This window comes from Chrysemys picta, chromosome 6, assembly GCF_011386835.1.
Source record: "Chrysemys picta bellii isolate R12L10 chromosome 6, ASM1138683v2, whole genome shotgun sequence".
Lineage (NCBI taxonomy): Eukaryota > Metazoa > Chordata > Testudines > Emydidae > Chrysemys > Chrysemys picta.
The window spans coordinates 256681-280972 of record NC_088796.1 but is presented as its reverse complement, the minus strand read 5'-3'; the positions used below and the strand labels follow the sequence as shown (position 1 = coordinate 280972).

The 24292-nt window shown below is 65.8% G+C and overlaps 2 protein-coding genes across 2 annotated transcripts; both read right to left on the bottom strand.

Annotated features, from left to right (window-relative positions):
- Positions 1-2918: 2918 nt before the first annotated feature.
- LOC101953894 (uncharacterized HIT-like protein Synpcc7942_1390) lies at positions 2919-7389 on the bottom strand. The gene is made up of 5 exons (XM_024114390.2): positions 7248-7389; positions 5853-6008; positions 4142-4246; positions 3668-3740; positions 2919-3082 (listed from the first exon to the last, which is right to left on the bottom strand). Exons 1-5 carry the CDS (start codon positions 7335-7337, stop codon positions 2991-2993), a joined length of 516 nt encoding a protein of 171 aa, XP_023970158.2. The 5' UTR covers positions 7338-7389; the 3' UTR covers positions 2919-2990.
- Positions 7390-10112: 2723 nt separating this feature from the next.
- TAF1C (TATA-box binding protein associated factor, RNA polymerase I subunit C) lies at positions 10113-19935 on the bottom strand. The gene is made up of 12 exons (XM_065598581.1): positions 19832-19935; positions 18190-18285; positions 17435-17505; positions 16572-16822; positions 15946-16071; positions 15596-15713; positions 14999-15070; positions 13429-13564; positions 13194-13322; positions 12648-12825; positions 11823-11960; positions 10113-11482 (listed from the first exon to the last, which is right to left on the bottom strand). The coding sequence occupies exons 2-12, from the start codon at positions 18238-18240 to the stop codon at positions 10242-10244; spliced, it is 2511 nt and encodes an 836-aa protein (XP_065454653.1). The 5' UTR covers positions 18241-18285; positions 19832-19935; the 3' UTR covers positions 10113-10241.
- Between the last annotated feature and the right edge of the window lie 4357 nt (positions 19936-24292).

Here is a 24292-nt window from a genome sequence, read left to right as displayed (position 1 = left end):
CTGCAGAGCTCTGCACTTTTCCCGGGAACGTTGCAAGCACAGGCCGCACGACTCTCCTGGATTTCTTCGAGGGCCGTTTGATGACAGAGACAGCAAAAACAATTGGAGCTTGGTGGTGTTCCCAGAGCAGCTGCAGAGGGTGTAGCCCAAGAAACAGGCACTGACTGTTGGGATCACATCGCAGTGCAGGCGTGGGATGAGGAGCGGTGGCTGTGAAAGGCCCCAGTCCCGGAGCTGTGTGCCGCGCTCACCCCAGCCCAGGGACAGCAGAACGAGCTGCATTGGCAATGCAGCGGGGATTGCCCCATGGGAGCCTGCGACCCCGGCTAGCTCCCAGCTCATCGGTGAGCTGGAAAATCCACTGCGGGGGCCGTTGTCATGTGAGCGTGCAGGGTCATTGTCTCCTGCCCCACCGCTGTGACCCCCAGCAACGCACAGAGCAAAGCGCAGAGATTGGCAGCACTGGGGGAACAGACGGCACACACAGCCCTGTTTTGTACCAGCCCGTCTCGCCCCAGAGCGCACCCCGCAAACGGCAATGGCACTACACACGGGCGCTATTGTCCACAGCCTGAGGGGCACAAAGGCACAGCTCCAGCTGGCGTCCCGAAGCTGCCTGGGCCCCGTATGCCCCCGGCTGTTGTGACGTTTGGGGCTCAATCCAGGCCAGGGAGGGGCTGTCACTGCCTGCCCTGCCGCTCTAGGGCCTTCAGTGCTACGCTGCTGTGCTCACAGCTGGCCCCCAACAGCCACACACAAGCCTGCAGGTCACCCCAACTTCCAGCACCCAGTTACTGTTTGCAGGGACACTACCACCTCCTAACCCCCAATCTCCCCACAACGCTCTCCCTGCGGTGGCCAGTAACCCTCCAAAACGTTGTCTTTGCTATGTAAAACCAGACAAAATCCCTCTCTCCTGCTGGGGCAGCTGCCGTGCTGTCTTCTCCCCTGCTTGGCTTACCTTACATGTAAATGTACCTCCCTTGTCTCTGCCGGACGGCCAGGCTGCTCAGACATTCCTTTGTCTCAGGCAGACCGGGCTGGTGCATGGCTTGCCAAAAACACGCCTATAACCCTTTGTACCCACCCCGCACACATCACATATACTGGGATCGGACATGCCTCTCAGAACCCCACTGTGTTAGGTGCAGTGAGTATGTTGGGCCCGATGAGCTGCTGACACAGAGCCGTGAACCCCCCGTCACGCCTGCTTGCCGCAATGGTGCCAGCTGAACTGACTGCAGAGCGGCGTGGGCACGTGTCCTGCCACAGAGGAAGAACGAGGCAGCCACCCCTAGACACCTGCGCTCCTTTGCTTCCACGCTGATCCCGCTCAGACCCCTTTGCCTGCAGCCCCCGTGCAACGTGCCCCTGGACGCCCACATCGCTATGACTGGTCAATGGCTGAGCTCGCTCAGCCTCTACTCCCCACAGGGCCTGGAGAGCAACACTTCCTGTCTGCTCCAGGCAGGCGCATCCGTGCATGGAGCCGGCGTGGTCAGGTGCACTCATGGGGGAGCTGCTGGGGGTGCTCTCAAGGCAGGCAACCAGGAAAAGACAGATGAAAAACACAGGTTTTAAATTTGGGGGGGAGGGGGGTTTCTGGTTTCTGACCCTTGGGTAGTGGAGTGCAAAACTGTACCCAGAGCGGTCACTGTCGCAGGGAATGGGGCATTATGGGATAGCTGCAGGAGGACTGTTAGTGTCGACAATGTAAGTCATTTAGGGTCTGGACTCGCCCTGTGAGGACAGGCAGTCGGGCAGCCTACGGAGGCTGGAAGAGGAGGGGTCACAGTTCTCCACCGCTATCCTGCACTCCCTGTGACAGCTCACCTTGCACAGACCACATGGGGAACAAGGGATGCAAATGAGGACAGGAATGGGGAGTCCGGTGCGCCGGGCAGCAGGAGTGAAGGGGAACAGCACGATGGGATGGTGCCAGACGCTGCCCGCACCAGAGACTGAATCCAGAGACAGCAACAGTTCACCCAGATGTGGGTACTGAAGGCTGATGAGCCATTCACACCAGGCACTGGCAGGCACAAGTGCCAAGAGGACAGCATGGCATCTGACAGCAGCCGGGCACAAGAGGACAGATCACTAGCACCGCCCACTGAAGTGTGAGGCTGCCTGACTAGAGAGAAGAGCCCCACAGAGACTGACATGTGCCCAGCTGGTCACACACCTCCTCAGCGTCTAAACCCAGGTCCTGGACTGGGGAATGCACTATGGGGCTAGCCCCGGTCTATGGCAGAGTGAGGCACTATTGGCTGATGCCGTGATACTCTGGCTAGGGTGTCGTATGCCGTAGCCGCATGCCCAGCGACTCGCTGTCACGTGTTCTAGCCCACATTGGCTGAGACCGGCAGGGCTGAGCCCCTGGGGTAACAGAGACACCGGGCCGAGGTGACGATTCCAGAGGGTGCCGCACTCAGGAGGGCCCGTCCGGGTTAGGGTTCCTGCGCCAGTCCCTGCAAGGACTGGGCGGGGCGGGGGAGGTCCCTTCCAACCCTGATATTCTATGATTCATGTGGCTTCCCGCCCTGGCGAGGCGCCCAGACACTGCAGGACCAGAGCCTGGACAGACTAGGATGGACAGGCAGCCGCAGCCCCACAGCCCATGCATCACACAGTCCCCCCCATTCCTCCCCGGCCTAGGTATCACATGCTCCCCCCTCACTCCCCGCCGGGCATCACACGCCCCATCCCCGGGCATCACATGATCCCCTCATTTCCCCCCAGCCTGGGCATCACACGCTACCTCCTCCCCTCCCCCCACTCCTCTGCCCTGGGCATCGTGTGCTCCCCTCCCCCAGCGCAGCCTCTTCCTGCGGGGCGGGAGGCCGACCCCCCTGCCCAGTGTGAGCCCCAGACAGCCGGGGGACGGGCACCGGGACAGACGGGCGAGCAGTCACACGGGCTCTCTCACAGCGCTTTAATTGAGGAGTTGGTTTGCCCAGCGGGGCTGGCGCTGCGTCCGTCGCTGCAGCTCAGCCTGGGGGCCAGCCCATCTGACGCCCGCCCAGCACGTGCAAGTGCAGGTGGTAGACGGACTGAGACCCCCGCTTCCCGTCGTTGATCACTGAAAGGCAGAGAAACGGGGTGAGTGTGCCAGGCGGGGCGAGGGGGCGGGGCTGGCCCCATGGGCAGGGCGAGTGGGGTGGCACGAGGGTGGGGCTGGACCCTGCAGGCAGGGTGGGGCAAGTGGTCTGGGGCGAGTGGGGCAGGGCCATCCCCCTACAGGTGTGGCATGGGGGCTGGTGGGTGGGGCGGTGTCCGGTCCCCTACAGGCGTGGCATGGTGAGAGGGCAGGACAGGGCTGGCCCCCTATGGGCCGGGTGAGTGGGGTGGGGCCAGCCCCCTGTGGGCAGGCCGGCCCCCTCCACCCAGAGCAGGGTGCTAGGGCAGTGGTGGGGGGTACAACACGCGCTGAGGCCATGGGGGGGGGGGAGGGCGCATGCAGGGCCCCAGCCCATGGGCGCGATGGGGAGATGACGCTCCAGGGCAGCAAAGCAGGGAAGTGCTGGGGGGCACCAGTGGCTCTCACACGTCTGGGGCAGGGTCACAGCTTGGCTGGCAGCGGGCGATGCTGGCGAGCGCCAGGGAAACCCCTAGGGCAGGGCAGGCAGCCGGGCGCTCCCCAGTGCAGGGGGTCCCAGCAACTCACCCACTCGGTAGCCATCCACCAGCCCCTCCACCTTCGCCGTCTGACTGGCCACCACCAGCAGGTGCCCCAGGAGCTGGGCGTGAGCAGAGGGGCAGGTTGAGGGGGGAAATGGGCACCCAGGGCAGCACCCTCAGAACCCCTCCCCGAGGACCTAGAGCGCCGCACCCCTGAACCTCCCCCAGAGCACCCACCTTCACACCCAGCCCGGGGCACCCCAGGGCCTCACCGACAGCCAGGCAGGGGGCACCCCAAGGTCAGAGCCAGTCCATACCAGGGCTGGAGCCAACGGCCCCCGCCCCGTGGTTCTGGTGCCAGCACCCTCTCCAGACAGCACATGGGGCTGTCCAGCCCCCTTCCTGTGCCCAGCACTCAGCTCCCCATGACCCTCGCTGTTCCCTGGGCTGCGCTCTCTGCCCCACCCCAGCCGGGACAGAGGCACCTCGGGGAAGGGTCCTGTCCAGTCGCTCTGCTCACCTCTGCGTCCCCCGCGGCCACGCGGCTCAGCCTGGTGATGGGGTGCTTGGGGATCACCAGGAAATGCACGGGGGCCTGTGGGGCCACGTCCCGGAAGGCGAGGCACTGCGGGGAGAGCACCGTGAGCACTGCTGCCAGGGCACCCACCGCCCACTGGGGGGCAAGCACCAGCTCGGCCAGGGCTGGGACTGCAGGGTCACTGCCCCTCCCCGCCCCCCACTGTCCCCTCCCCCTGCAGCTCATAGCCCTCCCCCTCCCCACAATGCCTCCAGGGGTCACATCACCCCCAGCCCTGCTCCACACCCCACTGGGTTGGGTCCATGCCAAGTGCCAGAGCGTTTGCCCTCTGCACTGTGAAACTAAACCCAGGGCTGCAGGGACGCAAGGGGGCTGGGCCAGGGAGCTCTGGGGGGGGAAGCACACGGGCGAGTTCGGGGGGCTCTGGGCACTCACCCCTCAGCCATCACCCAACCCAGCCAGGCTGACTTCCGCTACCCCTGGCAGCCTGTTCCCAGCAAAGGGGAGGGCCCAGCTGGAGTCCCCCTGCCCTAGCCAGGAGCCGAGCTGTGAAGGGGCTGGCAGGTGCTGCCCCAGGAGCAGGGCAGGGCTCAGAGCCCCCTGTGCATACAGAGGGACCGAGACAAATTAGAGGATTGGGCCAAAAGAAACCTGATGAGGTTCAACAAGGACAAGTGCAGAGTCCTGCACTTAGGACGGAAGAATCCCATGCACTGCTACAGACTAGGGACCGAGTGGCTAGGCAGCAGTTCTGCAGAAAAGGACCTAGGGGTTACAGTGGACGAGAAGCTGGATATGAGTCAGCAGTGTGCCCTTGTTGCCAAGAAGGCGAACGGCATTTTGGGCTGTATAAGTAGGGGCATTGCCAGCAGATGGAGGGATGTGATCATTCCCCTCTATTCAACATTGGTGAGGCCACACCTGGAATACTGTGTCCAGTTTTGGGCCCCACACTACAAGAAGGCTGTTGAAAAATTGGAAAGAGTCCAGTGGAGGGCAACAAAAATGATTAGGGGTCTGGAGCACATGACTTATGAGGAGAGGCTGAGGGAACTGGGATTGTTTAGTCTCCAGAAGAGAAGAATGAGGGGGGATTTGATAGCTGCTTTCAACTCCCTGAAAGGGGGTTCCAAAGAGGATGGATCTAGACTGTTCTCAGTGGTGGCAGATGACAGAACAAGGAGTAATGGTCTCAAGTTGCAGTGGGGGAGGTCCAGGTTGGATATTAGGAAACACTTTTTCACTAGGAGGGTGGTGAAACACTGGAATGCGTTACCTAGGGAGGTGGTGGAGTCTCCTTCCTTAGAGGTTTTTAAGGCCCGGCTTGACAAAGCCCTGGCTGGGATGATTTAGTTGGGGATTGGTCCTGCTTTGAGCAGGGGGTTGGACTAGATACCTCCTGGGGTCCCTGCCAACCTTGATATTCTATGATTCTATGGCAGAGACCTGGGCCTGCCCCTGCCTCACCCCAGGACCTGGCCTTCCCGGCCCAAGGGCTCCGAGGGAGCTGATCTCCCAGCCCCAGGTCACGGCATCCTCCCCTCAGCCCCACCTGCCATGCTGAGAGCCAAGCGGGCAAGGCCTCAGCAAGGTGTGCCCAGGGCAGGGAGCAGCGTGGCCCCCAGCTCAGCGGGGGGGCAGGCCCGGCTGCAGGGCAGCACAGGACCTTCCTGAATGAGGCGCAGGGGATCACCTTGTCGTCTTCGTAGAGGATGTCGGCCCGGATGGTGCGGTCGATGATCTTGCTGAAGATGGTCGGGGGCCGCTGGCCTGGCTCCTCACTGGCCTCGGCTGCCCGCTGAGCCTTCTGCACCTCCCCGTCCTGCCCCCCGGCAGCCACGTAGCATCTCTGGGGTGGAGGGGCATCAGCTCAGGGGCCGGGGCACTGCCAGGTGTACCCCTGCCCTGCGCACCCCCGCCCCAGGAACAGCGCAGCCCCACAGACACAGCTGTGGAGGGCCCAGCCCCCCCGCCTCCCACCCTGCTCGGCCACCCCACGGCTAGCGAGACGGAGCTGAGGCCAGCAGCACAAACCCCAGGATCCGGGCCGGGAGCTGCTCCGCACTGAGCTGGGAGCGGGGTGGGAGCACGGCGGGGCCCAGCTCGGCGAGTGGCACGGAGCCGAAGGCACGTCCTGCCCAGGCCAAACCTAACGGGCCGCGGGAGAGCAAAGGGCCGTGCCACACTGGCGCTCGCCAGCCGCCCCAGGCAGGCCCGGAGGGGCGCGGAGCTGCAGGCGCTGCTGTGCCGGAGCTGGGGGAGTGGCGAGCAGCAGCCCAGGGCCATCGCTGGGGGCTCAGCCCTGCCCTCGGGTACCCCATCCCCGCGCAGACGCAGCCCGGTGGGGAAAGAGCTCCTGCACCCAGCGACCTGCTGCCCCTCGCAGGGGGGTCGCGGCGCGGCCGGAGAACCCCCTTCCCTCGCTGCGGGGAGCGTCCACACAGCAGCGCTGGAGCTGAGCCCTGCCCCGGGAGCCGCGGGTTCGGAGCGGCGCCTTCGCCGGATCACTGCTCCCACGGTCACCAGGAGGTGCAGGCTGGGGGTGCGAGGCCATCGCCCCAGGTACTGGGCTCCCAGCCCCGCATCTATCCCGCAGCCGGGACAGGACCCAGGAGTCCGGCTCCCAGCCCCCATCTACCCCGCAGCCGGGACAGGACCCAGGAGTCCGGCTCCCAGCCCCCATCTACCCCGCAGCCGGGACAGGACCCAGGAGTCCGGCTCCCAGCCCCGCATCTACCCCACAGCCGGGACAGGACCCAGGAGTCCGGCTCCCAGCATCTCCCCCATCTACCCCGCAGCCGGGACAGGACCCAGGAGTCCGGCTCCCAGCCCCTCCCCCATCTACCCCGCAGCCGGGACAGGACCCAGGAGTCCGGCTCCCAGCCCTTCCCCCCCAGCTACCCCACAGCCGGGACGGGACCCAGGAGTCCGGCTCCCAGCCCCTCCCCCATCTACCCCGCAGCCGGGACGGGACCCAGGAGTCCGGCTCCCAGCCCCTCCCCCATCTACCCCGCAGCCGGGACGGGACCCAGGAGTCCGGCCCCACCCCCCCCGAATAGGACCCAGGAGTCCGGGTCCCGCGCGGTACCTGCCCCCAGCCCCGGGCCAAGCCCCGAGCCCCGCGCAGCGCCGCGGCCGCCATGCTGAGCCCGCCCCCCGGCCTGCCCCCGCCGCCCATTGGCCCGGCCGGCCCGCGGGGCGGGGCTCACTCCCCATTGGCCGCTGCCTCTGCCACTCCTTGGCCCTTAAAGGACCCGTGTCCCGCCTTCCGGACCAGATACGGTGGGGGGAGGGGTCGGGGCCGTGCCTCAGTTTCCCAGCTGGTGCCAGTGACGGTTCCGTCCCACCCATGAAGCCAGCGGGGACGTACGTGTGTGTGTGTGTGTACACACGGTGCACAGATGCACGTGCACATGTTGGTGCCTATGTGTTGTACGTGTGCACATGTTGGTGCCTGGGGGGTGTGTGTGTGTACATGGTGCACAGATGCACGCGCACACATTCTTGTGTGTGCACACGTTGGTGCCTGTGTGTGGTACGTGTGCACACGTTGGTGCCTGGGGTGTGTGTGTGTGTACATGGTGCACAGATGCACACGCACACGTTCCTGTGTGTGCACACGTTGGTGCAGGGCACACGTGCAGGCTCAGTCTGGTTGCCATTCCGTGTCAAACCGAAGGTTTCGGGGCCGTGTTCACACGTCTCCCTGAGGCTCGGGGGCAGCTTGCGCGGGGGGGGGGGGGGGCAGTGCCGTGTGCCGCAGCCCTTTGGGTCTGACCTGCTGGGCGTGTGCCCCAGGGAGTTTGTCGTGTCTCCACCCACGGTTGTGCATCCCCAGAGCCGGTGTCACCGTGCGGCCCTGGGTGCTGGGTGTCTCCAGCGAGGCACCCTGGAGCTCACTGGGCCAGTCCCAGGGAGGCAGCAATCACACTGGCAGGGTGGGGTGTGCAGGAGGCAGGGGCACCCTGGGGCCACAGCAGATGCTGCCGGGCCGTGTCTGGAAGCCCACGAGAGGCCTGCAGGGCTGTGGGAAGCCAGGTAGGACCCAGCCCCTCTGGGCTGCACACGGAGGGGGGCCAGTGGTACCTGCACTGCCAGTAACTCCCCCGCAATGAACATCACAGAATTTCCTGAGCCCACCACAGCCTCTCCATGTGGGGGGCACGTGGGCAGGGCAGCGTCTTCCTCGGTGCAGCCCCCAGGGACAGCTCCCCTCTCCGGGCGCCAAGGAACCCCAACAGCGAGCAAAGTGCAGATTGCGACAGCCCGGGGACAGGTGCAGCGCTGGCAGGACATAACCCCCCAAAACATCCAAGAATGAAAATAAGTGGAAAGATTTCCCCCCTTCAGCTCACTTCCGCCCCACTGATCGTGCGCTCCACCCGCCCCATGCCCCCGATCCCGTCTGCCAACAGGGGCCAAGTGCCCCAGAGGGAAGGAACAGACCAGGGCAATTTCGAGTATCCTCCCCTGTCATCCAGCCCCAGCTTCTGGTAGCCAGAGGCCTAGGGCCACCCGGAGCAGGGGGCTGCATCCCGGACATCCTGGCTAATAGCCAGTGGGGCACGTGGCCTGCAGGGACTTTCGGGGGTTTTGAACCTGGTTACGTTGGACTTCCACAGGCTGGCGGGCATTGGGGGAGGAAACACTCCCTGGTGTGTCTGAACCCACTGCCTGTTCCCTTGCTGGGGCGAGCCCTGGCCTTGTTAGAAGAAGGGGGAAATATCCCGTCCCTAGTCACTGTCTCTGTACCGCTCATGCTTTGACAGACCCTCGCATCGCCCCCCGCCTCTCTGTGCACAGCCCTGCTGCCTTCCCTTGCCGCTGGGCGGCGGCTGGGGGACCCCCAGCTTGGGGGGCTGTGATGGCCGTGAAGCACACCAAGCTCCATCCAGGACGCCTGGGCTCTCTGTTGTCAGGGAGGGGGGCAGGTCCTGCCCGGGGGAGCTGTCACTCAGCAGGGCTTGCCCGCTACAGAGGGGGCAGTGGAGATGAGTGGAGTGGGGGAGCTCAAGTATGTGTCCATTGCACTGGGGGCCCCACAGGGTGGGAGGGAGCTAGGAAGAACCCCACCTCCCATCCCCTCCCCATGGACGGGGGCCAGAGCCCCTCTCTCGCTCTCCAGCATCTGTCACAGAAAATCCTCAGCCCAGCGGCCCCTGTAGCTCGGGCTGACGGGGCCCACAACTCGCTGCTGCTCCTGCTGCAGAGAAAGGGGCAGGAAACCCCTTTGGTGGGCAACTCTGGAATATCCTGCCCCGAGGGGCCTTTCCCACAGCCACTGAGGCAGGGTGAATGTACGTGACGGGCTATCCAGTGGCAGTGAGTTCCGCAGGGCAAGTACATACTGCGCATTGCTCAGAAGCAGGCTCATGGCTGGTTTTCCTGGGTCCCCGGGTCAGTTCCCCAGCCCCCGTGGAAAGGGCTGGGAGCCCCCCCTACTCCCGTGACCCTAGAGGTCTAGGGGGAGCAGCGCTCAGGACACAGGCATTTCACCGCTCCCCTTGGTGAGATGTGTGCCAACGCCCTGCCCTAGCTACACCCACAGGCCTGGGCTCTCCGTGCCCCGTGTCCCTCTGCGCCCAGCACTGCCCCTGTGCCCAGCTCCCCGGGGATCGGTGCCAGGCCCTGCCCCAGCCGAGCCCTGCGGAGGCAGCGGGGGAGTCACGCACTAGCTCAGCTCTGGCTCTCTCTCCTTGCTCCCGGCTGCAGTGTGGGGCCGGCTGGATGGGGCAGCCGGAGCAGGGGCCATGGAGGGGAACGAGCCACAGGCCCAGCTTGGCTTCCCACCCACCCCTGCACATGGCAGCAGCGGCAATGCCGGCGCTCCGCCCACCCTGCCTGGTGCCCGAGAAACCACAGCGGCTGACACCCCCCAGGCCCCACGAACCTGCTGCCACGTGCTGGGGGTCAGGCCTGCTCCAGCCCCACGGCACAGACAATGCCCAGGTGCTCCCTTTCCCTGTTTATTGAGTTATCTGCAGCGGCCAACAGCCCCAGGGCCGAGGGGCCAGGCCGTGGCTGCGCGGACACCGTCCCCGGAGACCGCCGCCCATCCAGACACCGCCCCCCGCGGCGGGTCTCAGAAGCCCATGCGGGGCCGTTTGCGGCGGGGCTGTGACGCTGTGGAGCGCTGGCTCTGGGAGGAGGGGCCCCAGTGCTGGCTGCCCAGGCTGGAGGCCTGGCTCGCAGGCAGCTCGGCCGGCGGCTCGGGGCAGGGCTGGGTGAAGATGGCCAGGTAGTCCCGCAGGGTTTTCCTGCGCTCCTTGGGGATGCCCCGCGAGCTCAGGGTCTGGGACGAGAGCAGCTGGGAGGAGTCCTGTGTGTCCTGGCTGCCCCAGGCCTCCTGGGCGCTGAGCTGGGAGCTGCTGGCCAGCGGGGAGGCCGGCCAGAACTGCCCAGGGGCTGGGGGCGGGTCTCCCCATCCCGCCCTCGGTGAGGAAAGGTCCTGGCGGCACACAGGGGCCGGGGGTTGCTGCTCCTCGCGGGGCTGGCCGGGGGGCTGGCTGCAGGCGGAGAAGTCACTGAGGTCGGACTGGTAGGTGACGGAGGAGGTGAAGCTGCCCGACAGGCTGCGGCGGCTCCGCGCTTGCTTCAGGCGCCGTCTCCGGTCCCTCAGCGCGTGCAGCTTGTGGGCCCTGGTCACGCCCAGCTTCTCCTCCCACCACTCGCCCCAGCCGCCCGCCCACGACGCCGTCAGCCGCTTGCTCAGGTCGTCGGGCCAGGCCCCGGGCTCCACGGGGTGGGGCATGGCCGGAGGGGTGGGGGGCGGCCCCAGGGCCCAGGGCGCCAGGCAGCCCCGCTCCCGCATGGCACGGCGCAGCATCTGGCGGGCCTGGCGGTAGAGGCCGTCCCCGGCCGGCTGCCTCAGCTCTCCGCGGGTGAAGAGGCGCTGATGGCTGATGGTGCGGAGGGCCTGGGGCTGGCTCTGCTCCGGCAGCCGGCTCCAGTCCCTGATGAGAGCTTTCAGCCAGCAGCGGTAGCGGGCAGCGGCTGCCGGGCTGGGGGCGGCGGGGCCCACGCTGGACCTGGCTTCCTCTGGGGCTGCTGCCTGCCCGGCATTGGCGGTGCCCTCAGAGAGAGTCCCTGGCAGGCGGACGCTCTCCTCGCTGCCCGAGCCCAGGGAGGCGCCCCACGCGGGCGAGGGCTGGCTGGCCGCAGCAGGAGCTGGCAGGAACGGGGGCGAGGCGGGGGCGGCTGACGACTCGCTCTCCGCCGGCGGCTTGTGCAGCAGGGTTTGGTAGAACAGGTCCCCGGCCTCGGAGAGCTGGAAAACCAGCAAGGGCTCCAGCGGCCCCTGCCCGGCAGGGGCGGCCGTCACGCCTGGGGGGAAATGGAGGTGAGGGGGCTGAGTGCAGCAGCTGGGGACAGAGCCCCCCAGGCCCCACACAGAGCTAAGGGAGACCCTCCCAGGCCCACGCAGCCCCACACAGAGAGCTGGGGGAGACCCCCACTGGGCCCACACACACAGCCCCACCCTAGAGAGCGGGGGGAGATCCCTGTCCCACCCCTCCCAGCTGTCCGGAGCCCCCCCGTCAGAGGCACAGGAAGGTGAGAGCAATGGCCCCTCCCTTCGGCTGCACCCCAGCGATGGGGGCCTGGGACTGCTGGGACATGGGGGGTTCCACACCAGGCCACCCCCACCCTACCCCCAGCCACCTACCAGCCGCGGGCGCGGTCAGCCTCTGGTGCAGCAGGTCCTGCCAGGGAGTCACCTGCGGGGAGAGGTACTGCAGGCCCTGGGAGATGGGATGGAGCCGCTGGGGGGGCCCTGCGAGCTGGCAGGCTGAATGGCTGCCACCTGGGCGAGAGGGGAGCGTGAAAAGCCGTGCGGGAGTTCTGCCCCCCCCCCCAGATCCCCCCGCACTGCCCCCACAACAGCTGAGACCCCCCCCGCCCCCCCATAGCTCTGCCCTCCCAGCCCCCCCACAGCTCGGACCCCCTAGCTCTGAACCCACAGACCCAGCCCAGCTCCCCACCCCCACACTGCCCCATTCATGGCTGTTACTCAGCCCCTCCTTGACAGACCCCCATGTGGCTGGGGGAGGGGCACCCCGGCTCTGGGGACCCCCATGCTGACATGTGCACATGCTCCAGAGAGCCCTCTACACCAGAGGTCCCCAAACTTTTCAGGGTCGCACCCTCCCCCCTGCTGGAGCCAGGAATGGGGCTGGGTTCCTGGGGCTGCAGACAGGGGTAAGGGGGCCAAGGCTGGGGTTGCAGCTGGGGGTGGGGCTGGGTGGTGTTCCTTCCGCCCCCCCCCCCCCCCCCCCGCGGGGGCTGGCCTGGGCTTGCTGGGCCCCCCTGACCGTTCCTCTGCACCCCCTGGGGGGGCACACCCCAGTTTGGTGACTCTGCCCTATGCCATCCCCCAGCATGACCCCTCCCTGCAGGAAACAGCCCCCCCCCCAGCCAGGGACTGCAGCAGGAGCAGCTCCCAGCCCCCCCCCCCATGTAGTGCAGCACCTGCCCCCCCGCCCCTGCTCACCCGAGTACTGCAGCAGCAGCAGCTCCTGCGTGCGGTGGGCGCCCAGCAGCACCTTGTGGCTCGTCTCCTGGGACCGGCCCGGGGTGAGATGGGCAAAGATGGGCGGAGCCTCCAACATGTGCTCCCAGCGCAGCACCGGCACCAGGGGGAAGCGCTCGTCCAGCACGTACACCGAGAACTGGGGGCAGGGCACCAGGGGGAGGGGGTCAGTGAGAACGTCTCAGAGAGCCCCCGGGCTGCTCCCCTCCCCTGCCTGTAACCCGGGGGGGGGGGAGAGGGAGGGGAGAGACAGTGCCCGCTTCCCCAAGACACTCCCCGAGCTGTAACCGGCACGGCCCCACAGCAGCTTTTCACCATCATGCCGGCCAAGCTGCCCAGCCAGGCAGGCCCCTGGAGCCGCCCTTGGTAACCGAGTTGGCACCGCAGGGAGCGGACGGGCACCGAGCTGCAGGTCAGGCCGGGCTCTGCAGAGTGGGCCCGGCCGCCTCGCCTCCCTCCAGCGCTGAGGGGCTGGAGCGTCGCCCGCCCAGCTGCCCGGGCACTCACCTGCGTGGTGACGAGGTGCTGGCAGGGGTGGGCCCTGCCCAGGTACATGGGTAGCATCACTCGCTCTCCTCTCTGGCACTCGGCTTCTCCTCCCACCTTGAACAGATCAAACTGGCGACTGGTGGGAGCCTGGAGCGGAAGAGACCAGGGCGCGTGAGCACCAAGGGAGGGAGGCCCTCTGCCCCCCGTGAGCCCCAGTCCCCTCCCCCCGCTCCATGCACCCAGGCAGCCTCACCCGCACGTCGAGGCACTGCAGGCCAGTGCGGTCGGCGCAGCTCAGCACCCGCGGGTGGGCGGTGAACTCGCTCCAGCGCCATGGGGACGCCTCTCGGAAGAACGCCGTCTCGGGGTCCTGGCGCAGTCGCTGCAGCCTGGGGACACAAATTACTGCTGGGCTGGCACGGGGGTGAGGGGGTGGGATGCACAGGACGCAGGGGTCACTGCCTGGGCCGGCGTGGGGGGAAGGGGAAGGGAGGACCCTGGTGTGATGTTATGAGTGTAATATAACATCTCATTGAAAGAGGACAGGGCCAGAAAGAGTTAATTAACTCACAGACTGACCTGACCTATGGCCAAACCTTAAGGACTGGTTAGGAAGATAGGTAAATGAATAGAGCTTTGAAATGCAAGTCTGTATTGTTGGACGTAAAAGGGTAGATGTTTGTTTATATTACAAGACCTGAGCAAACAAGTCTTGTCTATTGCTATAACTTTCATTCAAAGAGCAAAAAAGGAATATTAACATTTAGGAAGACACTTGAGTGAAATAGTATTATTGTCTCTATGTCTCTTTGAAGGTTGTGGTAACCTGTATCTAAATTACCCTGTGCTAATTGCCAGGATGTTTGAGAGAAGGAGAGTTAGGCCTATTGTTTTCTCAGGCCGAAAGGCTGCTGGAAATGTATAAGAACCCTGGGACACGATCCTGCTTCATCTCAGATCTGCTTTGGGTTTCAAGAGGGGGAAACCTTAAGCCACAAGGATTGAGATCCCCAGTCACTGACTGGAGTCACCCTGAATATGGACATTGGACTATAACCTCTGGACTATTTCTAAAAGGACTTTTGGCAACTACAAGCTCATCTCTGCTATGCATCTGAACCTCAGGAATTGAATTCAAGTCTGTCTGTATATTGATCTTTTAACCAACACTCTCTCGCTTTTCTTTTTAAATAAATTTTAGTTTAGTTAATAAGAATTGGCTATAGGGTGTATTTTCGGTAAGATCTAAGTTATAATTGAACCTGGGTATGTGGCTGATCCTTTGAGATTAGAAGAACCTTTTCTTTTATATGATGAGAGAAGATTTTCAGTAATCATCATCATATCTGACAGGTGTGTCTGGACGGAGGCCTGCGGCTGGGCACTTTAAGGGAACTGCGTTGTTTGGACTCTGAGTAACCAGTGAGGTGATACAGAAGCTGTTTTGGGCTGGTTGGTAAATCTAAGTATTGGAATATCCACCAGCGTTTGGGGTTTGTCTGCCCCGTTTTGTTTGCAGTTCACTCTAATTGAGTGACGTCAGTGGGCTCCCACGGGCAGCACCGTCACACCTGGGCAGAGCGATCAGCACCTCACGTGGGCGGGGGACAGCGCAGGGCATGGTGCGCCCTGCTGGGCCGGTCCCTGCCTGTTTGCGGGGGGAGGGGGATATGCAGCTCCCAGCACCAGGCTTCATAGTGGTTAGGAAGAGCCACAGCCACCCCCCACCCGGGAGCACCCACCCTCACCCATGCACACTCTCAGGCTCCCAGGTGCCTGCGCTGCCCCCCCTTCCCAGAGCCCCATCCCTTGGCCCCCCTTACCCAGTCTCGACGTTCCAGAGGTACACGGCCCCACTGAGGGTGCAGACGGACAGCTCCCCGGGGAGGTGGGGGCTGCGGGGAAGGGCAGAGCGTTAGCACAGGGTGGACCCTCCCTTGGGCACAGGACGGACGGGCCAAGCAAACGCGGTTTAAAGGCCTCCACTGGCAAAGGGCTCATTGCTGTGTCAGACCAGACAAACTCACTCCACCTCCCACGCTGTGTCCGTGGTGGGAGGGCCGGACCGGCAGCGCAGCACATCCGCGGTACCACAGCCGTGAGTCGTGCACACTGGTGGTCCCCGAGCCCAGCCTGGACAAGGGAGGGGCTGCAGGGGAAAGCCCTGGGAAGGGAGCTCCGGGCAGCGGGGGGACATGACCCCAGTGGAGGGGAACCGAGCACCAGCCTCGGGCGCGGAGTGGCTGACCTGGCGTGGCCGAGGAAGGCAGATGGGCCCCTTTCTTTCCCTGCACCGCAGAAGCAAACGGACAGCGCCTTCTGCATTCCCGGGGCCAGCTCCCACCCAGGGCAGGGGGTGGCGAGGTGCCCCCCAGGCCGGGGCCCGCGGCTCCTCCAGCCGGGCCAGCCAAGGCACGTACCTGACGGTGAGGCAGGAGGCGGGCGCGTCGGTGCGAATGACCTGGAGCGGGACAGGGGCGGCGCCGGCCCGAAGTCGCCAGGCACCACAGTGATGATCCGAGCGAACGCCGACGAGGGCTGCACGTGGGGAGGAGATGCCGTGGTAAGCCCTGGGGGCAACGGCTGCCGACGGGGCCGGGCCCACAGGGGACAGTGCCCCGGGCCCAGCGCCTTGGCCGCCCCCAGCAGGAGGCTGTTCCCTACCCCATGCACCCAGGGGCTCAGCCCTCCTCCAGGGAGCAGGCAGCCGCTCTCCAGGGCCACACGTAGCCAGCAGCAGAGCCTGGCACCTCCCCAAGGCCTCACTCACCTTCCCCGGCCACCTGCGCGGCAGCCACCTGGCGGATCCGGCCCCTGAGCTCGAACTGCGCTGGGCGGCCGCGGGCGCGGGGCTGCAGGGCACCGGCCACCTGCTCCAGAGCCACCTCCTGGAAACCTGGCACCCTGTCAAGGGCCACGCACCGCCTGCAGGGGCCACGGCCGGCCCCACGCCAGAGGGTCAGCCCCAGCCTGGGGACAACAGCCGGCCCCCGGCCCAGCCAACCTCGCAGCCCGGCAAACCTCCCAGCCCGGCCCCCAGCCTGCGGACAACTCTCAGCACCCGGCCCGGCCAACCTCCCAGCCCAGCCCCCGGCCCGGCAAACCTCCCAGCATGGGGACAACACTCAGTCCCCAGCCCAGCGACAACAGTCAGCCCCCCCAGCCTAGCGAGCCCCCCAGTCAAGCCCCCCGCCTCCCCAGCAATGGAGCCGCGCCGTGCCCATCCCATCACCAGTGACAGATCAGCTGGGTCCTGGCATCAAACCCCCCATCCCCAGGGGTGCAACAGGGACTTGATGCCCCCAGCAATGAGCTCTGCCTCCCCCAGCCGCCCCCCAGGCTGGGGCCACACTCAGCAGCCCCCTGCACCAGCCCCGCCTGTCTGCAGAAGGATACAGAGGAGGTTCATGGCCTCCCCTCCTGGGTGGACCAGGCAGCCTCTGGGGGCAGGAGCCACGTCCTCAGTGGGGAGCCAGGCCAGCGCCCCCCCAGTCGGGGCGTCGTCGAACAGCAGCTTCGCCCACTGCAGCGCCAGCTCCTCGTGGACGCACTCGGCCAGCAGGCCCGGGGGCACCTCGAACAGCCAGTCCCGGGACAGGCAGGACAACCAGCGCAGCCGCGGGCTGGGCTGGACCTGGGGGCAGTGACTGTGGGGCAGCCGGGCATCAGGGACAGCTCAGCCCTGCCCCCCGTCAGCCCCCAGCCAGCCTGGCATCAGGGACAGCTCAGCCCTGCCCCCCGTCAGCCCCCGGCCAGCCTGGCATCAGGGACAGCTCAGCCCTGCCCCCCGTCAGCCCCCAGCCAGCCTGGCAGCAGGGAGGGCGCTGCACAGGACAGACGTGCAGGGAGGGGCCCCCAAACAGCTCCTCCCCAGCCCCCTGACTGCTGGGCCCAGCCCACAGCCCCCCCGCCCAGACTGTGTAACAGACAAACCGTCCCCACTGGGGCTGGGCACCAGAGGCAGGGGAAGTCTAGGCCCTGGGAACAGCCCCCGGCCTCTCCCCTGCTACCCTGCAGGCCAGACATTCTGGGGGGTCTCCCAGCCACCCTGGGGAGCAGCACTCAGACCTGCGCTGGCCGGGGGCGCTGGCACGCAGGGTCTGTGCTGTCCATGCCCGACACATGGTGTCTGGAGACTGAGCTCTGCGCTGCACCCGGCTCTGCACCCCTTGCCCCCGGCTGTGCCCACGGCACCCGGAGCGGAGGGGAGATTGCAGTCCCTGGGGCTCCAGGGCCTGCCCAGGCCGGGCACCACTCACCGCCTGCCCTCCCTCCGGCCAAGCTCCTGCACCAGGGTCTTCACCGAGATGGCGTTTTCCCGCGCCTTGCTCTGCAGGGAGGGAGGGGACAGGCCGAGGTCAGGGAACACGTGCTGGGGGAGGGGTACCAGGGCACGGGGGGGGGGGGGGCGAGGGCACACGCGCTGGGGCAGGGGTACCAGGGCACTGGGGGGGGGGAGGGCACACGCACTGGGGGAGGGGTACCGGGGCACGGGGGAGGGAGGGCACACGCACTGGGGGAGGGGTACCAGGGCACGGGGGAGGGAGGGCACACGCGCTGGGGGAAAAGGAATGAAAGCACGGGATGAGTGGAGGGCAAACAAGGTGAGGGAGGGGAACAATGGTGCTGGGGCAGGCAGAGGGCACACGAGGTGGGGGCAGGGAAGGCGGGCCTGCTGGGGTGGGCGGAGGGCACACATGCCAGCAGGAGCCCTGCCCGCCATGCTGCCCCACTGTCTCCTCGGCGCCCCCGGCTCATCTTTGAGTGAGAGCCCTGGGAGGAGTGGGGGGGCAGTGCCTTTGTTCTGCGTCCGCGCAGCACCCAGTGCGGTGGGGCCCCTCGGTGTGGGGGGAAAGGGGGGCTATTCCCACAGCTGGGATCAGGGGCTGGGAGTCGTGGTGGCTCCCCATGGAGCAGACACAGCGCAGTGGGTGCTGCCCCATCCTAGCTCTGGGTCAGGCACAGCAGGGACCAGAGGAGTCGGGGGGGCCGTGCCCCGGCGAGGGACGCTCACCCGCAGCCGCGCCTCCCCCAGGTAGAAGTTCTCCTGAAGAAGCCGCCCCATGGCGCCGAAGGCCTCCTCGGGGTGATCCAGGAAGAAGCGAGCCAGCTGCCAGGGATAGAGGCAGGGTCAGTGCGACAGGCTTGGCCTGGGGGGACCACGTTCTGTGCCCGGCTCGGCCAGTTCCCCGTGGGACCTTGGCCCCGTCCCTGGGCTCTGCCCCCGGCGCTGCAGCATGGGTACGGAGCTGGGCAGAGGACGGCTGACCCGACCCGGGGGCTGGGAGCTGGAGCCAGACAAACTCAGCCCAGCGATGGGGCGTCAGCATTGAATGGTGAGAGATTAACCACAGAGCAATTGGCCGGGGCTGGGGGATTCTCCATCTGCACATCCAGATGGGCTGGTCTCCTAGCAGCTCCCTCGCGCTCAGCTGGGGATTCCTGGGGGGCAGGGCTCAGACTAGCTGGCCCCAGTGACCCCTCAGCCTTGGCATCTACGACAGCCCTGTCCTGCCCTGCCGCACCAGCGGGGGCGCTACGGGAATGGCCGGGAGGCTTGGACACCGGAGTAGGACACTGTCAATGGGGACGGGGAACCTCCCAACCTAGCCCCATTAGGGATGTGCTGCGCAGAGACGACAGCGCCCAGCATGCAATGGGGCCAGTCTGTGGAGCAGGGCATGCTGGGCCCACGTGATACTTGTCTGAACTCTGCCCTGCCAGGGGGCTGCTCCCCGTGGGCACAGAGGGGTAAAGCAGCTCCCAGACAGAGCAGGGGCCGTCTGGGCGGCTCACTGGAGGGTCAGACAGGGGAGCGCCAGGGGCCGGGACCATCACACCTGAAACCAACCACCCAGAAGAGGGCGGTTTTCCCCAAAGCCCGGGCAGGAGAGCAAAGGGGGAAGGTGCCAAGGCCTGTGGAGAGACATACGGGACAGACGGACGGGGATCCTACAGCAGTTGGCGGGGTGGGGCCCTGACCGGGGCCAGACTGAGCTGTCTTCACCTTTGCCTCCCTGGGCTGCCCTACAGGCGTCCGGGGCCAGGCTCCAGACAAACCCTGCTCCGGCTGGAAGGGCTGGGCACCAGCGGGGGGCGCCGGTCCCTGCGGCGGGGACCCTGGCTCAGGGGGACTCATGGGCGGGAGCCCAGGGGTCAGTTTCGGGGCTGCGTGGCTGACCCTGCAGGAAGAGTGGCCCCCGTGGGGGCCTGGCCCACAGAAGGGATCCTCCTAGAGCCTGTTTACAAGCTGGGGCTTAGCACAGGCCCTGCGGAGCCATCACCGACAGAGGCAGCTCCCCGGAGCGCCCGGCTGGGCAGAGCTGGGGCCTGGGCTCTGCCCTGGATTCCTCGGGGTGCAGCCGCGGGGCTGTGGTGGGGAAGGGCCCGAGGAGCCAGCACGTCTCACTGAGATCGGCCAGCACCTCTCGCTCTGCCCCACGCCCCTGGGGAGCTCCCAGATGCCCTCTCTGTGGTGAGAGGTGCCTTGCATCACCCTCCCCGGGGCTGCTCCCTGCCTGAGCCCCGCGCCCCTGGAGCCCAGCCGTCAGGCAGGGCCTGTCAGGAGCTGCTGGGCGGGCCCACGGGGACCCCGCCTGCCAGGGAGCGGGGACGGCAGGGAGACCCCCGTGCCACACCGCCACCTGTGGGATTACCTGCCCTGTGAAGTCCAGTGCAGCCCCCCCAGTCTTGCCGGCCTGGTGCTTCCTTTGAATCTGCCCCACGTAGAGGATGTCGTGGGGTGTCAGCGTGGGGACACGGCAGCCTGCGTGAGAGAAGGGCAGGGCGAGGTGGTTACCGCAGCCCTGGACAGTGGGGGGAGAGCCAGGCATACGCCCCCCATGAGGTGGGCTGGGGCACTGCTGGGAAGCCCCCTGCCCTCCCATTGCTACCCCGCCCCCAGGGACTTACGGGGAGGAAGAGATCAGGGGCCCCAGGGTAAACTCATGACACAGGCCCCGTCCCACCCCACACAGACACTAATTAACAAATGGGTCCCGTGATGCCTGGCTCAGGGCCAGCTGGGCCCCTCCCTGGTAGGGCCCCCAACCCCCCCTCCGCTCGGGGCCTGGCCGGGTGGGCTCTCACTCGCGTTGGGGGGCAGGAACGGCACCGCACACGCCTCGGCAGGGGCCCAGCTCTCGCCCTTCTTGCTGTGAAGCGGAATAAATCTCTCCTGGGGCTGAGGGGCACAACGCAGAGAGGTTAATACAACCCCCCACCCGGCCCGCACGACGCACCCTGAGCTCCCGCCACACAGCCCGGCCAACGCCACTTCACCCCGACCCACAGCTGGGATCCCCCCACAGCTCTGCCAGTGCCCCTCACTTCTGACCCGCAGCCCCCGCTCACCCGGCCCTGCCCCCTCCCTGCTCTGCCAGTGCCCCTCACTCCCGACCCGCAGCCCCTGCTAGCCCAGCCCTGCCCCCCCAGCTCTGCCAGTGCCCCTCACTCCCGATCTGCAGCCCCTGCTAGCCCAGCCCTGCCCCGCCCAGTTCTGCCAGTGCCCCTCACTCCCGATCTGCAGCCCCTGCTACCCCAGCCCCCTGCCCCCCCAGCTCTGCCAGTGCCCCTCACTCCCAATCTGCAGCCCCCGCTCACCCGGCCCTGCCCCCTCCCCTGCTCTGCAGGTGCCCCTCACTCCCGACCCGCAGCCCCCGCTCACCCGGCCCTGCCCCCTCCCCGCTCTGCCAGTGCCCCTCACTCCCGACCCGCAGCCCCTGCTAGCCCAGCCCTTCCCCCTCCCCCGCTCTGCCGGTGCCCCTCACTCCCGATCTGCAGCCCCCGCTCACCCGGCCCTGCCCCCTCCCCGCTCTGCCGGTGCCCCTCACTCCCGACCCGCAGCCCCTGCTAGCCCAGCCCTTCCCCCTCCCCCGCTCTGCCGGTGCCCCTCACTCCCGACCCGCAGCCCCGGGCGGCTCCAGACGCAGCTCAGCGGCCCCCCCCGGGCCGGGCTCCGGGGCTGCTGGGGGGGCGGGGGGACGCACCTGGCTCGGCCGGGCCCCTGCACGTGCCCGTAGCCCCCCCAGCCCGCGAGCGGGGCGGGGCCGGGGCCGGGGGGGTCGCGGGGGGGCCCGGCGCTGCAGAAGGCGGGGAACAGGGACCCCGGGAACTCCATGCGCCGCACCGCGCCACGGGACCGCAGAGCCCCGCCCCCCCGCCTCCACCAATCAGCGCCCGGCGGGGACCATAGAGCGGCGGGGCGGCTAGAGCGGCGCCGCCGGGGCCGGCAGGGACCAGCCATCGCGCCCCCCTGGCGGCCGGAGGGGAGACCCCGCCCCCTGCCCGGGGCACGAGCTGGGCGGGGCCTCGGGCGCAGGCCCCGCCCCCGGGGAGCCAGGCAGCCCCGCCCCCGGGTCACAGGCAGGGCGGGGGAGTCAGGGGGCCCCGGGCGTGGCTCTGCTGGGGAGCCCGCCCGCCCGGTGCCCCCCATCCCTGCCCCACCAGCCCCGGCGGCAGGAGCAGCCTGGGGCCGGGTGACGAAGCCGGGGGGGGGGTTCTTCTTGTTTTCCCTGGTTTGCAGGCAGTGGGGTGCGACTCAGTTTCCCTCGGTGTTACTGGTTTAACGAGGTGATGGGAGAGGGAGTTGTTACCGAGGGTCAGCGACCGGCCTGGAGAATGGGAGGGGAAAGCAGCCGGAGCTGGACAGACCTAGATGTGCTGGGCTGGGGGAGGCCAGGCCTGAGGCCTGGAGAGTTTCCTGTACTGGGGTCAGACGCTCAGTAAACCCTCCTGTGTTACGCTGGCTGAGAGTTGCTCCGGGCTAGAGAACGGGGGGGAGGGGGCATTATTCCCTCGGGGTGGAGGCCCCGGGGGGTCCAGAGTGAGGGGACTCCCTGAGGGGGCCCACGGCAGAGACAGACGTGCTAAGGCTCAGAGAGGTGCGGCTCCAGGAGGCGGAGGCGCCTAACCCCCAAGAGCGAGCGGACCCCTGGGAAAAGGGCTGTCACACTGAAGGGGGTTCCCCCGAGGGACCATATGGAGCCAGGAGAGAGTACGAGTGCTGGGGGTCCATGACACCCTGCACCTCACTGCTCCTGGCCGCCAGCCAGCCACTCCCCCAGGTATCCCCTGGCCGGCTGGCAGAGAGGGACTGGGAGCCGGCTACCCCATCTCATGCCTCAGCCCAGGCGCCCCCTGTGCCAGGGACCCCTGCACCCCCTCGCTCCACAGCCCCCAGCTGCCCCATGGGAGGAACCCTGGCCCTCAGCGGGACAGCCAGAGACACCTGCTTGGAGGTGGGGGTGTGACGGTGCTGCCTGTAGGAGCCAACTGAGGTCATTCAATAAGGGCGAACTGCAAATAAAACAGGGCAGACAAACCCCAAACGCTGGTGGATATTCCAATACTTAGATTTACCAACCAGCACAGAACAGCCTCTTTATTACCTCAGTGGTTACTCAGAAGTCCAAACAACGCAGTTCCCTTAAAGTGCCCAGCCTCAGGCCTCCGTCCAGACACACCTGTCAGATATGATGATGATTACTGAAAATCTTCTCTCATCATATAAAAGAAAAGGTTCTTCCAACGCCAAAGGGTCAGCCACACACCCAGGTTCAATTATAACTTAGATCTTACCCAAAATACACACTATGGCCAATTCTTATTAACTAAACTAAAATGTATTAAAAAAGAAAAGAGAGAGAGTGTTGGTTAAAAGATCAATATACAGACAGACTTGAATTCAATTCTTGAGGTTCAGGTACATAGCAGAGATGAGCTTGTAGTTGCCAAAAGTCCTTTTAGAAATAGTCCAGAGGTTATAGTCCAATGTCCATATTCAGGGTGACTCCAGTCAGTGACTGGGAATCTCAATCCTTATGGCTTAAGGTTTCCCCCTCTTGAAACCCAAAGCAGATCTGAGATGAAGCAGGATCGTGTCCCAGGGTTCTTATACATTTCCAGCAGCCTTTCGGCCTGAGAAAACAATAGACTTAATGCGCCTTCCAAACATCTTGGCAATTAGCACAGGGTAATTTATCCATTCAACAGTTCAGATACAGGTACCACAACCTTCAAAGAGACATAGAGACAATAATACTATTTCACTCAAGTGTCTTCCTAAATATTAATATTCCTTTTTTGATCTTTGAATTAAAGTTATAGCAATAGACAAGACTTGTTTGCTGACATCACAAGCCCTGAGCCTGAGCAAACATCTACCCTTGAGATCTCTAACAATGCAGACTTACATTTCAAAGCTCTATTCATTTACAGATCTTCCTAACCAGTCCTTAAGGTTCACCCATGGGTCAGGTCAGTCTGAGTTAATTAACTCTTTCTGGCCCTGTCACCTTCCAATGAAATATTATATTACACTCATAACGTCACAGGGGGGCAGACCCCTTGGTCCCTGGCCCAGCAAATCCTGCGCTCAGTGGCCTCTCAGTGGTACAGCTCGGGCTGCCCCCTCCCACTCCCCGTGGGGCCCTCGGCTCCAGCATCGGCAGGGTTGCCAGGAGTCCGGTTTTTGACTGGAACGCCCAGTGGAAAAGGGACCCTGGCAGCTCCGGTTGGTACTGCTGACCAGGCCGGTAAAAGTCCGGTCTGCAGCGCCACAGGGACCCGGGGCTCAGGCTGGCTCCCTGCCTGCCCTAGCTCCACGCCGGTCCCCGAAGCGGCTGCCAGGTCCTTGCGGCCCCTAGGCGCATGGGCGGCCAGGGAGGCTCCATATGCTGCCCCCGCCCCTAGTGCCAGCTCCACAGCTGCCATTGGCTGGGAACCGCAACCAATGGGAGCTGCAGGGGCGGTGCCTGCAGGGCACCAGGGCAGCATGCGGCGTCTCCCTGGCCACACATGCACCACCGCTTGGTGTTGCAGGGACCTGGTGGCCGCATCCTGGGAGCCACGGTCAGGGCTGGCTCCAGGCACCAGCGCAGCAAGCAGGTGCCTGGAGCGGCCAACGGAAAGGGGCGGCATGTCCTGCTTTTCGGCAGCAATTCGGCGGCAGGTCCCTCAGTCCCTCTCTGAGCTGGGATGAGGTGTAATGGGGAGTGGTCACATTCTGGGGTGCAGCCCAGACCAGTGAGGGGCTGTGGCACCTATTACCCTGTGACCCCGAGCGCCTCTCAGTGCTGTGCCACTGTGGCTCTGCCTGGGATGCCCACAGCCTACAC

What these genes read in the sequence shown, in the direction of transcription:
- LOC101953894 (XM_024114390.2), bottom strand. Translation starts at nt 7,337, where the DNA reads ATGGGCGGCGGGGGCAGGCCGGGGGGCGGGCTCAGCATGGCGGCCGCG. An exon ending in TCCTCTACGAAGACGACAAG is followed by an intron (nt 4,247 to 5,852) that starts GTGATCCCCTGC and finishes CTCTCCCCGCAG; the next exon opens with TGCCTCGCCTTCCGGGACGT. An exon ending in TGGCCGCGGGGGACGCAGAG is followed by an intron (nt 3,741 to 4,141) that starts GTGAGCAGAGCG and finishes GCTCACGCCCAG; the next exon opens with CTCCTGGGGCACCTGCTGGT.
- TAF1C (XM_065598581.1), bottom strand. Translation starts at nt 18,240, where the DNA reads ATGGGGCGGCTTCTTCAGGAGAACTTCTACCTGGGGGAGGCGCGGCTG. An exon ending in CGCGCAGGTGGCCGGGGAAG is followed by an intron (nt 15,714 to 15,945) that starts GTGAGTGAGGCC and finishes CCCCACGTGCAG; the next exon opens with CCCTCGTCGGCGTTCGCTCG. An exon ending in CTCTGGAACGTCGAGACTGG is followed by an intron (nt 13,565 to 14,998) that starts GTAAGGGGGGCC and finishes TTGTGTCCCCAG; the next exon opens with GCTGCAGCGACTGCGCCAGG.